The sequence below is a fragment of the Archocentrus centrarchus genome, unplaced genomic scaffold (assembly GCF_007364275.1).
Source record: "Archocentrus centrarchus isolate MPI-CPG fArcCen1 unplaced genomic scaffold, fArcCen1 scaffold_55_ctg1, whole genome shotgun sequence".
NCBI classification, from domain to species: domain Eukaryota; kingdom Metazoa; phylum Chordata; class Actinopteri; order Cichliformes; family Cichlidae; genus Archocentrus; species Archocentrus centrarchus.
Genome location: NW_022060277.1, coordinates 1,187,738 through 1,201,555, shown reverse-complemented (window position 1 = coordinate 1,201,555; position 13,818 = coordinate 1,187,738). Strand labels below are relative to the sequence as shown.

Sequence of the window (13,818 nt, the reverse complement as noted above, 5' to 3'; positions counted from 1 at the left end):
ACACTATGTTGTATAAGCGCTTTGAGTGCTCATACTGAGTAGAAAAGCGCTATATAAGAACTAGTCCATTTACCATTTACCATTTACTGAACAGTAACTTAGCAGCTGACTCAAAGTGGCCTAACTCCTCTTAATTGGAGGGGAAGGCGAAATGTCAAAAAAGTAACTTAAAGGGACAAATTGTGTATTATTTTTGACATCAATTCCTGGACTGGAAGTGGGTGGGGCCAGTAGTTTGGACACCCCAGGCTTAGAGGAAGCACTCTTCTCTCTTCTCACAGAGTGGGGTCAGAGGATGCTGAGGGTTTGGTCAGTTTGGGGATGGCCCCTTCCTGTTCCAACATGACTACAAAGCAGTTCCATAAAGACATGGATGAGCCAGTTTGGTGTGAAGAGTCCTGACCTCAGCGTGATAAAAACACCTTTGGGATGGATTAGAGCGATGAGTGTGAGCTGGGCCTTCTCTGCAACATCAGTGTCTGACCTCACAGATGTGTGAATGGTCAGAAATTCCCATAAACACTCCTAAACCTGTGGAAAGCCTTAATAGAAGAGTTGCAGCTGTGGGCTGACATCATATTAAACCCTATGCATTAATAATGGCATGTTACTCAAGTTCATATGTGTGTGAAGGCAGACGAGTGAATACATTTGGAAATATAGTGTATCATTCAGATTTTGAATCATCAGAAAAAAAAAAAAGAATCCTGACCTGAGAATTTCCAGTTCACAGTGTGGACTCTTCACTCCAACAGACAGGAGCTTCACTCCTGAGTCCTTCAGTTCATTTTACTCAGGTCCAGCTCTCTCAGACTAGAGGACTGAGAGCTGAGAACTGAGGCCAGAGCTTCACAGCTTCTCTCTGTGAGATCACAACCACTCAGTCTGAAAAATCATAAACAAGACCATTAGTACAGGTATTAAAGTGTGTTCATGATGCAGTGAGGAGTAACTATTTCACAATATTTAACCTTGTTTCAAAGGAATACTCAGTGCCTTATGTAAACAGGCTAGAAATGTAGGTAACACTTCATAAAAATCACACACTGCTAAGCATTAGTAAAGTATTAGTAAATAATTAATCTATAAAGTATTACTCCTTCTTAGTATGAGATTTATAAGCACAGACACAGACACACACAGTTTATTCTTCATTAATAAACTCATAACATGTTTAGTGACAGTATTTTTATGGTTTCTAAATGATGGTGAACTCAGCTGAAAAGAGAAAAGTGAAAACTTTGAGTGACTGGATTGAGGGGCGCCTGGCCACGGTGACCTGACTTCTTTATTTAATTCAGGAGCACTTTGGAAATGAACCTGATTTGATGGTAGCTTATTTGACTAAAGCTAGCTAACTGGCTACAGAGGAAACGGGAACTTGAGGATCAAACTAAAGAAATTACAAACTCTTACACCCCAGTATATTATCAGTTTAATGTGGTAGAACATTTACTAAGTTCACACCTGTTTGTGATGCTGTGTGGAACATTCATTATTGTCTTGTTGCATTATCCATGTTTTATCTTCAATGAAGAAGCTTCAGCATATTTAAGCTAAGTTCCCTCCAGCTGCTCAGTGCGTATTTTCTCTCTTCCTACAAACTTAAACGCAGAGTTATGTTTCCATTTTGAGGTAAATATTTGTATGTTCTTTATCACTTTGTGTTGTTTTTCTGTTGTGAAGACAGGTGAAACTAGTGTGTGTGTGTGTGGTGTGTGTGTGTGTGTGTGTGTATGTCGAGGTCCTGCTGACTTTTCAGTTTCATTTGTAAATATTTCCTAACTCATAGATAGTCCTCACTACAGATGATATCACACAAAATGCTTAAGTAACATCCTGAAATAGCCATCAAATAAAATATGAAATAAATGGACTAGTTCTTATATAGCACTTTTCGCTTACACAAAACGTTTTTACATTTATCCATGCACACTCATTCATACAAGCACTTCCATGATTAATTAATTAAGCTAAGTGCTTTAATTATGTAACATTCACTCACATTCATACTCCGACAGAACGGTCGGAGAGCAACTTGGGGTTAAGTATCTTGCCCAAGGATACATTGGCATGCAGCCAGCAGTACCCAGGAATTGAACCACTGACCTTCCGATCAGTAGGTGACCTGCTCTACCTACTGAGCTACAGCCACCCCAATAAATAAGGATTTATAAACCTGTATTAAACTCACAGACAACTAGCTCTTACATAATCTTAATATGTGTAAATGTGCATCTAAATACTTTTGTTAATCATTTGCTTAGACTTCCTAAATGATAGCAGGAAGCTTTAACAGCTGCTAATAACTAGCTTGTACTTCATGAAACATTTATTTAGAAATGGTCAGTCATACATTTATATATGAGCTACATATGAGCTTCCTAATCATATAAATATTTGGGGCAGCATTTAAACCATATATTTATGTTTATAAATAACATAATAAGGTGGAATATGGCTTTATAAAAGGTTAATACATTTACAAATACCTTCCTGATACCCAATTAATAGTGTGTAATTATTATTAAATGGTCACCAAAATGTAGTAATTAACTGTGACTTAGAAATAATGAAACATGCTAAAATAGAACACTAACAGGATAAAGCTGAACTTCATTAGGTAAATATTGAATTGGGTACTTTTACCAAAAAACAATAAGTTATTTGATCTGACCTGAGATTTTCCAGTTCACAATGTGGACTCTTCCCTCCAGCAGACAGAAGCTTCAGTCCTGAATCCTGCAGGTTGTTGTTACTCAGGTCCAGCTCTCTCAGACTAGAGGACTGGGAGCTGAGAACTGAGGACAGAACGTCACAGCTTCTCTTTGAAAGGTTACAGCCACTCAGTCTGAAAAAGTATAAATACAAAGACCAATAATGTTACTGTGTTCATGATGCAATGAGAGCTTACTAGATTTTAGTTTGTGAAGGACTCCTCAATGACTTCTGTTAAACAGTTTTAAAAATCTACCCATATACTCTAACTTGGAGGTAATTTAAATTACAAATACACAGGAATAAAAATGGTAAATTTTACCTTTTATATTATATAATGTTTAATTAAAAAAAGACAAAGCCCCTTGATCTGACCTGAGAGTTTCCAGCATACAGTGTGGACTCTTCCCTCCAGCAGACAGAAGCTTCAGTCCTGAATCCTGCAGGTTGTTGTTACTCAGGTCCAGCTCTCTCAGACTAGAGGACTGGGAGCTGAGAACTGAGGACAGAGCTTCACAGCTTCTCTTTGAGAGGTTACAGAAATTCAGTCTGGAAAAAAAATTTGTGATAAAAATGTCATGTTTGAACTTAGACAATAAAATATATACAGTACTGTTGCAAAGGAAATCAGAAACAATTGCTGTGATTTTAAAACAAATGCAAATATACATAAAATACAGTACATTAGGGCTGCAACTATTGATTATTTTAACAATCAAGTATTCTATCGATTATTCCATCAATTACCTGAGTAACTGGATAAGAAATAACTTTTGTATTAACAATTCATCTGCATATTTTAACTTCCATACTGCAGTTTTTCAATGTGTGAAACAACAGGGTGGATGGAGCAGCTACAAAGTTCTCTGTTCTTCATTTGCTGATCAGGTGGTTGATGAAGGACCTCCAGCTGTTTCCCAGTAAAGGTTTTAAGGTGGTTACAGAAAAAAAGCACTGCTGTTTTGGATGCTAGAAAAATGTTTCCTTTCACTCCACCTGAGCTCACCGTCTCAGTAATGGCTCCGCCTCTTTGTGCTTACTGCGTGTGTTCAGACAGACAGCACATAAAGCAGCTGCTGCTGTTGTGTTATCAGTGTTTCTGTTGGAAAACTGGGGGCTGGATGAGCTCAATATTGTAATTCTTTTGATTCACAAGCATCCTCCAAAATAAGCTTCTATTGAAGGTCTATTTTTAGTTTTTAATCAGTGATTAAAGCATAAAAGATATTTTGACGGAGCCCCTGAGTACTGAACGGGGGGGAGGCAAATGACAGTCGCTAGTGCTAATGGCGGCACCCACTAGCAAACTGTGGTTATAGCAAAATTCTCAGAACAGCAAACAAACACACACAGCAGAAAGCAGTGGAGACATGAAAAAACACGCCAGCAATGATCCACTCTGTCATGATCCACTCTGTCTTGAAGGGCCGTTTTTTACAAATGAAGGAAATCCATTACAGTGAGAGAAAACTTTAATGCTGTTAATGCAGGTGAAACACTGTGCTTACAGGGTGACACCTGAGTGCTGCAGAGTTTAAACGAAGCATCAAAGCAACAAATTGGTGTCAAGGATTTTTTGCCAGCACGGTGGCGTGGTGGTTAGCACTGCGCCCCACAGCCAGAAGGACAGCTAGACAGTCTCCCCGTGTCTGCGTGGGTTTCCTCCCACAGTAGTCACTGGGGTTAGGTTAACTGTTGATTCTAAATTGGTGTGAATGTGAGTGAATGGTTGTCTGTCTCTCTGTGCGACAGGCTGCGACCTGTACAGGGTGTACCCTGCATCTTGCCCTATGACAGCTGGGATAGGCTCCAGCCCCCTGCGACCCTGAACAGGATAAGTGGAAGAGAATGGATGGATGGAATTATTTGAGTTACTTGAGGAATCGTTGCAGCCCTGCAGTACAAGAGGTTAAATATGTGGTATCAATTTTACAAGATTGCCAACACCATTGGCTGATATGCAGCTCCAAATCATGACAAAGCCTCCACAGTGTTTTACAGATGGATGTCGACATTCATTGTTGTATCTTTGCCCTGACCTCCTCCAGACATATTGAAGATAATTTGCACCAGAAATTTCAAATTTGGATTCATTTTTCCATCAGACCTGTTGGTAATAATTTTCAGTCCAGTTCTTGTATAATTTGGCCTTTCCTCCCCGTTTCACTTCCATTTCTGACGAGGTTTTGATGAACAGCAGGCGGATCAGAGTGAAAGACCAGATGCATCCGTCAGGTTCTGTCTCAGGTCTGAAGTGGATTTTGTCCTCTTTCTTTATGACATGACTCTCAGATAGTGCAGATACTGTCTGCTGTTGCCATGGGCCTGGGCCTCTGGTCCAGCACTTTATGTTTTGTTTTTGATATTTTGATCTGCATTATGTTGTTTTCCCTTTGTGTTAGGCTCCTGGTTTTGATTCCACATGTATTCTTTGATTGTGGATGTTTGTGTGCTTATTGTTTATCCTGTTTGTGTGTCCTAGCCCTGCTCCTTGTGTTTTGTTACTTCCTGTTTTGTTCTGGTATGTCCTTGTGCTTTAGGTTAGTTTTGCTTGCTGTGTTCCCCTCCCAGCTGTTTCCCATTAGCCCAGTTCCTGGTGTGTAGATATTGTCTAGGTTCTTCTCAGTTCTTTGTCAGGTCATACATGTTTGACGTCGTCTGGTTCCTCCGCTGTGTGCTCTCCTTCCGTGTTTCTCCATGCTTCCAGTGATTTTGAACTTGTTTTTCTGGCTCATCCAGTTTGTTTTCCATGGTTTCCAGCAATAAAGCTGAGGTTTTTTTGAGTTTACATTCTGTCTCTGGAGTCTGCATTATGGGTCCTAATCCAGCACATTTCATGACAGATGTAAATAGTGTTTTAGGCCTGCCCCTTCTCTTGTCCTCCACATGTCCAGTTTACTCAAAATCTATAAAGGACACACTGCACACCATTCTGTGATATTCCACAGTTTCAGTTAACCTGTTAACTGGTCGTGTCCCACCTGCAGGACATTTTAAGTGCTTCCGAATTTGAAGCCTCATAGCGTCACAGTAAACTCTGCAGTCCGCCCTTAGGATGCCTTTATATGACAGGACTAGACCCTCTGAATTGCATTGACACCCCTCATTTGGCCAATCATGTTATGAAATGGATTTTCCAAAGCCAATAATAACCAGACAGCGTCATGTGACTTCTCTGGACATGCCCCAAATGTTCTCCAATCGTTCTGATTGGTCAACTCTGCCCCAAACTCTAAAACCAGAGATGTATAGCCAATAAAACTCCTGACACGTGAGTATATGGCACCTAGGGGTGTGTTTTCACCTGAATCCACAAAGTTGCTGCACAAAGAGTGCGTATTACATGAGCAAAGCCGAGCTGGAAGTAAGACTCTGTGCACCGTAGTGACCTTGGCAGAGCTTTTCAGGCAGTGGTGCCAAAGCTCTGGAACTGTTTACCACTCTAGCTACAGTGTATCACAAAAGTGAGTACACCCTCACATGTCTGCATATATTAAGTATATCTCTAAATGGGACACACTGACAAAATGACACTTTGACACAATGAACAGTAGTCTGTGTGCAGCTTATATAACAGTCTTCATGTAGAGCAACAATTCATCTTAAGATCCTCACAGAGTTCTTTGCCATGTTGGAACTTTCAGTGACCAGTGTGAGAGAGTGTGAGAGCTGCACTACAGAACTGAACACACCTGCTCCCTGTGCACACCTGAGACCTGGTAACACTAACGGGTCACATGACATTTTGGAGGGGAAATGACAAGCAGTGCTCAATTTGGACATTTACGGTGTAGTCTGTTAGGGGTGTACTGCTGCTGGTTTAGACATTAATGGCTGTATATTGAGTTATTTTGAGGGAAGATAAATTGACAACTGTTATATAAGCTGCACACAGACTACTTTTCATTGTGTCAAAGTGTCATTTTGTCAGTGTTGTCCCATGAAAAGATATACTTAAATATCTGCAGAAACGTGAGGGGTGTACTCACTTTTGTGATACACTGTATGTTAAAACTGGGGACTGCGTGAGCGTAATCTTGTAATGCTTTATATTCACAAGCATTCTCCTAAATACGTTTCTACAGCAGGTCTATATTTAGTCACTAATCAGTATCAAAAATATTTTGACGTTCCTTCCGGTACCGGACGGTCCACCAGTGCTAATAGCTGCGCTCGCTAGCAGTATGTCCGGGAGCTGAAGGAGAGAAAAAATAACAGCTGATTCTCAGCACAGCGAGCACAACACACAAACACGCAGAGAGCGGTGGAGGCGGAAAAACATGTCAGCGATGATCGCTCAGTGTTAGGGGCTCGACACATGGGGAGTGACGTCGCTCGCTCTCCATTCATTTCCTGTGGAGCTTGTGCGATGAGGCGACAGTCGTTTGCCCTCCTCCAGCTAAGCGACTGGCAACATTCGTGCATGTGAAATTTCGAGCTCGTACACGTAGACGTGCACACGTGACCAGGCGACGCGACACAACAAAGTTGAAAAATGTTCTACTTTTGTCGCTGTCGCGTGGCACTAAACCAATCAGCGAGGGTTTCATTGACTGACCAATGAGCGGAGAGTATGCTACACGCTGCAGTCTGCAACGACTTTCAGCACGAAGGAAAGCATCGATTTAGCTGTGTTTGACTTTCCTATGTTGTATGACACTTCATGCAGTGATTATCGACTTACACATAAAAGGCAGCCGTATGGGAACGTGCTGGTGCAAGACTAACGTTAAACAGACGGATAGAGGACTTTTGTGCTAATATAGGATGAACCCAAGGTTGTCTTTTTCTTTTGTAGAGGAGACTTAACAGCAAGATTTCTGTCAGTTCCAGTAAATCTTCGGACTCATCTTTATTGCCATGTCTGACACGGACTGCTTTGAAATGTCTAAATCCCTCCAGTTTCATAACCAACCACATTTCTTGGAGACGAGTGATGTAAGAGCGCGATTCACAATGCTGCCGTCACCATCAAGGTCAGCAAGATGGGGGGATGTGATTTTGGGGCGGACCCTGAATAAAGCAGTGAGTGCAGAGGGCTGTATTGCGGTCGAGGTGACTCCAGAAAGGGAATTAAAGACAGATTCCCAAAATGGGGAGAGAGAGGGACAGGTCAAAAACATATGAGCAAGACTGGCTGGACTCAAACCACACTTCACACAGCTTGAATCCATGTCAGTTAAAGCATTTTTGACTGCAAAAATGAAAAATGTAGCTTGATATCTTCACAAAGAGTCCAAACTTTGCATGAACGCCGAAGATTTCAGGAACAGCAGCTGATGTAATTTTGGGTTTCCTTTTTCAGGCATTTTTGGTGATTTTGGAGCAGCCAGTTAACAGGTTCATAACGCTCGGGAAATCACCTTCTTGGGGCAAAAATAAAACTGTGCTATCTTTGGGATTATACAACCTTCACTAAAGAAATTTGAACAAGAGCAAAGGCCTAAAGATACAGTTTAAAATTGGTTCTTGGCCCAGTTGTCTGTCATTTATAGACACAATACTGGTCCTTTCGTTGAATTTGGTGCCTTTGAGTATTAAGTGGCTTAAAGGGCAATAAAATAAATAAATCTGAAAAGACAAGATACAGGGAGGTGGTAGATTTAATGATACTAGCTCAGTACCTGCTGGTACAGGCACACAGTACTGTTTGTCACTTTTCCAATTCTAATATCTGTGATCATTGTGAACATATTATTGTTAAATACTAATAATTATTAATACAGAACCTTGGTGCAGATCCTCAGTTCATCTGAAACAAGCTATTTTACGGCCAGTGTCCCAAAAGGCAATTATGTTTAGATTAGCCAGTCTCACGAAGCCTGCTGAAAGGCAGCAAGAAGTTCCAGCAGTGTCAAAATGTATTTCCTCATTTCTTTGTCTTTTTTCATATTGGCTACACTTGTATGTTTCAAATCATCTAACAAATTTCAATATTGCAAAAAAAATTACTGCATTCTGCATTTTGCGCATGTTTTTAAGTGATTATTTAATTTGTTAAGGGGGAAAGAAAGCTATCTAAATATAGCTGGCCCTGTATGAAAAGTACATTAAATAACTGACAGCAGAAACTTCAAATTACTGGGGAGGAACTTTGGCCTGCTCGTTTGCAGAATTGTTTCAATTTAGGCAAACTGGAGGATTTTCTAGCATTAAGGCTAACAACCTTAATAACAGCTTCAACTCTTCTGTGAAGGGAATTTGTGACCATTCTTCCAGAAGAAGATGTGTGAGGTCAGACAATGATGTTGGACAAGAAGACCTGGCTCACAGTCAGGACTCTGTGCAGGTCAGTCAAGTTCTTCCACACCAAACTGGCTCATCCATGTCTTCACTGCTTGATGTGTTTTACATCCCTGCATTCGATGCATTGCTTAAGGCCCCGTGATACAAGGCTTGGATGCAGCTGCTAGGATGGTAACCCATTCCATGAAGCTCTCGATGCACTCTTCTTGAACAAATCTTAAGACCAAGTTTGGAGATTTGTCCTGATTGACTCTTGGCAGAGACCTCTGTGCACTATGCGCCTCAGCAGAGTGTGCAGGTGACCCCATTCTGTGATTTTGTGTGGCCTATCACTGAGTGCTTCCACTGTTATAATCCCACTAATAGCTGACTGTGGAACATTTGTAGTGACTGGACTTGTTGCACAGGTATCATCCTATCACGGTACCACGCTGGAGTTCACTGAGCTCCTGAGAGCGACCCATTCTTTCACTGATGTTTGTAGTAGCAGTCTGCATGCCGAGGTGCTTGGTTTTATACACCTGTGGAAGTGACTGTGTTCTGTTCGGTACTGTATAATGCCAGTTCTTTAACGGTTTACAGCCACCACGGACATCCGGTCAAGGATGAAGGGAGACATTTAAGGTCCAAACTCTCCTTTAATAAAGCTGAGTGTGGTTTTTCCTCATTGACACGCTCTCAACGTCTTCTTCAACTTCTCAACTCAACCCTTGACTATAGCTTGCATCAGTTCCCCTCATGCCTGATTGCTCCCTGATTACTAATGTGTACTCTTCTACAGCAGCGACTGCTACTGGCTGCTTCGTGGGCTCTTAAAGGGCAACACACACACATGAACTTAGGCCAGTTTTAACAGACTGGAACACCTGGATTCAATGATCTTGATGGACAGGTGAATACTTTTGGCATTATAGTACATATTATACACTTAAGCCCTTTCACACCGGATGCGTTGCGTAAAAACGTCACGAAATTCCGAATCTTTCGGATGCGAACCTGTCGTGTAACCTATATACACACCGGACGCGTTGCGTTTTTGCGACTAAATCCTCCCTATATAACGCACGGTGGAAAAAAAAAATGCAGTCGACATCAAGTGATGATGTAATGGTCCTGATGTTTCTAAACAGAGAAGGAAGAAACAGAGTTTATAGGTTCATCCAACTCATAAGAAAGCAGCAGCAGGGAGAGTTTCATGGTTTGATCACAGTGCTGAAGCTGCATCACTGATGCTTTCACTCAAATTTCTGGATGTCACTGGGACAGTTTGAGCTCTTGTTGGCAGAGTTGGGATCACATGTGAGGAGGCAGAGGATAATATCAGAGAGCCGACTGACCCGGAGCAGCGTGTAGCTGTGTGTCTGAGGTAAAATATTATGATTTATTGTTCCCACATCACTGTATATTCAGTACATCGGTTCGTGTTTTGAGCTATGACCTCGCATGCTGCTAAATGCAGCACTCTGATTGGTCAGTCCTGTTTGTTCACTTGCGAAAGTCAGAAAAATCGAACTTGATCCGAAAAAATAAATGCCGCAAATTCGTCCTGTGAAATGACGCGGTCGATGTGAATGGGCCTTATACTTAAAGTTAATTTTAACTTAAGTAGTAGTAATTATGGACTTGGAAGAATTGTTCTCTACAAGACTTTAACTGGGAAATGTCTGATAACTGCCTCTATGACACATAAAGAGTATCACATGATTGCGAGCACCCACAATGATTTGTTTTGTTTCAATACATTTACTCACAGAACTTTGGTGGAGGCTTTGACCACTGGCAGCAGCCTCAGCAGAGCCTCCTCTGAAGCAGAGTATTTCTGCAGGTCAAACACATCCAGATCTTTTTCTGATGACAGTAAGATGAAGACCAGAGCTGACCACTGAGCAGGAGACAGTTCATCTGTGGAGAGACTTCCTGATCTCAGGGACTGTTGGATCTCCTCCACTAGAGAACCATCATTCAGTTCATTCAGACAGTGGAACAGATTGATGCTTTTCTCTGCAGACAGATTCTTACTGAGCTTCTTCTTGATGTAATGGACTGTTTCCTGATTGGTCTTTGAGCTACTTCCTGTCTGTGTCAGCAGGCCTCGTAGGAGACTCTGATTGGTCTGCAGTGAAAGACCCAGGAGGAAGCGGAGGAACAAGTCCAGGTGTCCATTTGGACTCTGTAGGGCCTTGTTCACAGCTCTCTGGTAGAAGGATTTCTCTGCAGATTCTGATTCTTGTTTTCTAAATAATTTTGACAATTTGAATGTGGTTTGTTGTTCTTCCAGCAGATTGAGTCCAGAGTTGATGAAGGTCAGATGGACATGAAGAGCAGCCAGAAACTCCTGAACACTCAGATGGATGAAGCAGAACACCTTGTCCTGGTTCAGCCCTCTCTCCTCTTTAAAGATCTGTGTGAACACTCCTGAGTACACTGAGGCTGCTCTGATATCGATGCCACACTCTGTCAGGTCTGATTCATAGAAGATCAGGTTTCCTTTCTGCAGCTGATCCAAAGCCAGTTTTCCCAGAGACTCAATCATCTTCCTGCTCTCTGGACTCCAGTGTGGATCTGTCTCAGCTCCTCCATCATACTTGACCTTCTTCACTTTGGCCTGAACCACCAGGAAGTGGATGTACATCTCAGTCAGGGTCTTGGGCAGCTCTCCTTCCTCTCTGGTCTTCAGCACATCCTCCAGAACTGTAGCAGTGATCCAGCAGAAGACTGGGATGTGGCACATGATGTGGAGGCTTCGTGATGTCTTGATGTGGGAGATGATCCTGCTGGCCTGCTCCTCATCTCTGAATCTCTTCCTGAAGTACTCCTCCTTCTGTGGGTCAGTGAACCCTCTGACCTCTGTCACCCTGCTAACACACTGAGGAGGGATCTGATTGGCTGCTGCAGGTCGTGTGGTTATCCAGAGGCGAGCAGAGGGAAGCAGGTTCCCCCTGATGAGGTTTGTCAGCAGCACATCGACTGAGGTGGACTTTCTAGGGTCAGTCAGGATTGTAGTTTTGTGGAAGTCCAGAGGAAGTCGACACTCATCCAGACCATCAAAGATGAACACAACCTGGAAGTGTTCAAAGCTGCAGATTCCTGCTTCTTTGGTTTCAGTGAAGAAGTGATGAACAAGTTCCACCAAGCTGAACTTTTCTTCTTTCAGCACATTCAGCTCTCTGAAAGTCAATGGAAACATGAACTGGATGTCCTGGTTGGCTTTGTCTTCAGCCCAGTCGAGGGTGTATTTCTGTGTTAGGACTGTTTTCCCAATGCCAGCCACTCCCTTTGTCAGCACTGTTCTGATTGGTTCATCTCTTCCAGGTGAGCCTTTAAAGATGTCTTCTTGTCTGATTGTTGTTTCTGCTCTGTCTGGTTTCCTGGATGCTGTTTCAATCTGTCTGACCTCATGGTCCTCATTGACCTCTGCAGCCCCTCCCTCTGTGATGTAGAGCTCTGTGTAGATCTCATTCAGGAGGGTTGGGTTTCCTGCTTTAGCGATGCCCTCAAACACACACTGGAACTTCTTCTTCAGAGCAGATTTAAGTTCACGTCGACAAACTGCAGCATGACGGTCTGAATGAATAAAGAACATCGGTTAATGTTTTACCAAATAGATGTGACTATTTCATCTCCATAAAGAATGCCTGTTTGAATCCATGCTGTTTAATCTCTTTAAACTTCAGTAAATGTCTCATTCATCCAGCAGCTTCAATCTTTAGAGAAATCCTCTTACTGCTCTGCAGACGCTCAGCCAGCTCCTCCTGCTTCATTCTCCTCAGGAAGTCCAGTGTGATCTTCACTAATGCCTCTCTGCTGCTCCTCCTCTGCTCTTCATCCTCCCTCTCTAAGCATTCTGGGTAATCTGGACTCAGGATCTTCTGGATCTTCTTCAGCTCGTCCTTCACAAAAGTGATGATGTTGTCCTCCAGCAGCTGGAACAGAATACTTTATGAATGAGCCAATCAGACTGAAATCATGGAGCCAAACATCAGATCCATGTTGGACACACTGACAATCCACTGGTCTCCAAAGAGCAGCATGGAGATGACTGTGAGCAGAATAGATGTAACAGTAGTTGTTGTACATGTACAGACCTGAAATATGGAGTCCAGCTGTGTTTGATGCTGCTGGGCAGACTGACCACTGGGACCCTCTGAGCTCTGCTGGTCCACTCTGTGGAGGAACCATCAAGAATGAGTGTCTACAGGAGACACATGTGTCCAGAACATCTGCGCACACACTCTCCTCTCCACAGTTCCCTCACATGTACTCAGCCTGCTACAACTCCAAACAAAGAGGTGTAGCCATATTGATTAACAAAAAGATAAACTGCATCATTAGAAATACTACATCAGACCCAGAAGGTAGATTTATAATACTCAATTTAACTATTCAAAATATAGATTTATGCATTGCTAGTATATATGGGCCAAATGTTGATGACCCCTCCTTCTTTCATACCTTCTTCACTTTGCTGTCCGATCACTCTGACACCACACTTATAATAGGAGGAGACTTCAACCTGGTACTTAATGCAGATATTGACAGGCTCAGTACAGCAGTGAGTCAAAGGAACTGGCAGTCTGCAGACATTCTTAAACAGTACATGAAGGATTTTGGTCTTTGCGATGCTTGGCGTTCACATCACCCCACTCTGAAAGATTATAGTTTCTTCTCACCAGTACACAAGTCTCACTCCCGCTTAGATTACTTTTTAGTTAGCAGCTCCATGATGATGGATATCACAGACACTCAGATTCACCCTATCACTATCAGTGATCATGCACCGGTGTCTATGTCTCTGACACAGAAAAGAGTCACACCACCAACCAGGAACTGGAGATTTAATACATCATTACTTAA

The 13,818-nt window shown here is 42.3% G+C and overlaps 1 protein-coding gene across 1 annotated transcript; it reads right to left on the bottom strand.

Moving 5' to 3' along the window:
- Nucleotides 1-764: 764 nt before the first annotated feature.
- Nucleotides 765-10,756, bottom strand: LOC115777500 (ribonuclease inhibitor-like). Its single transcript, XM_030725421.1, has 4 exons — nucleotides 10,716-10,756; nucleotides 3,094-3,267; nucleotides 2,678-2,851; nucleotides 765-885 (listed from the first exon to the last, which is right to left on the bottom strand). The coding sequence occupies exons 2-4, from the start codon at nucleotides 3,108-3,110 to the stop codon at nucleotides 780-782; spliced, it is 297 nt and encodes a 98-aa protein (XP_030581281.1). The 5' UTR covers nucleotides 3,111-3,267; nucleotides 10,716-10,756; the 3' UTR covers nucleotides 765-779.
- Between the last annotated feature and the right edge of the window lie 3,062 nt (nucleotides 10,757-13,818).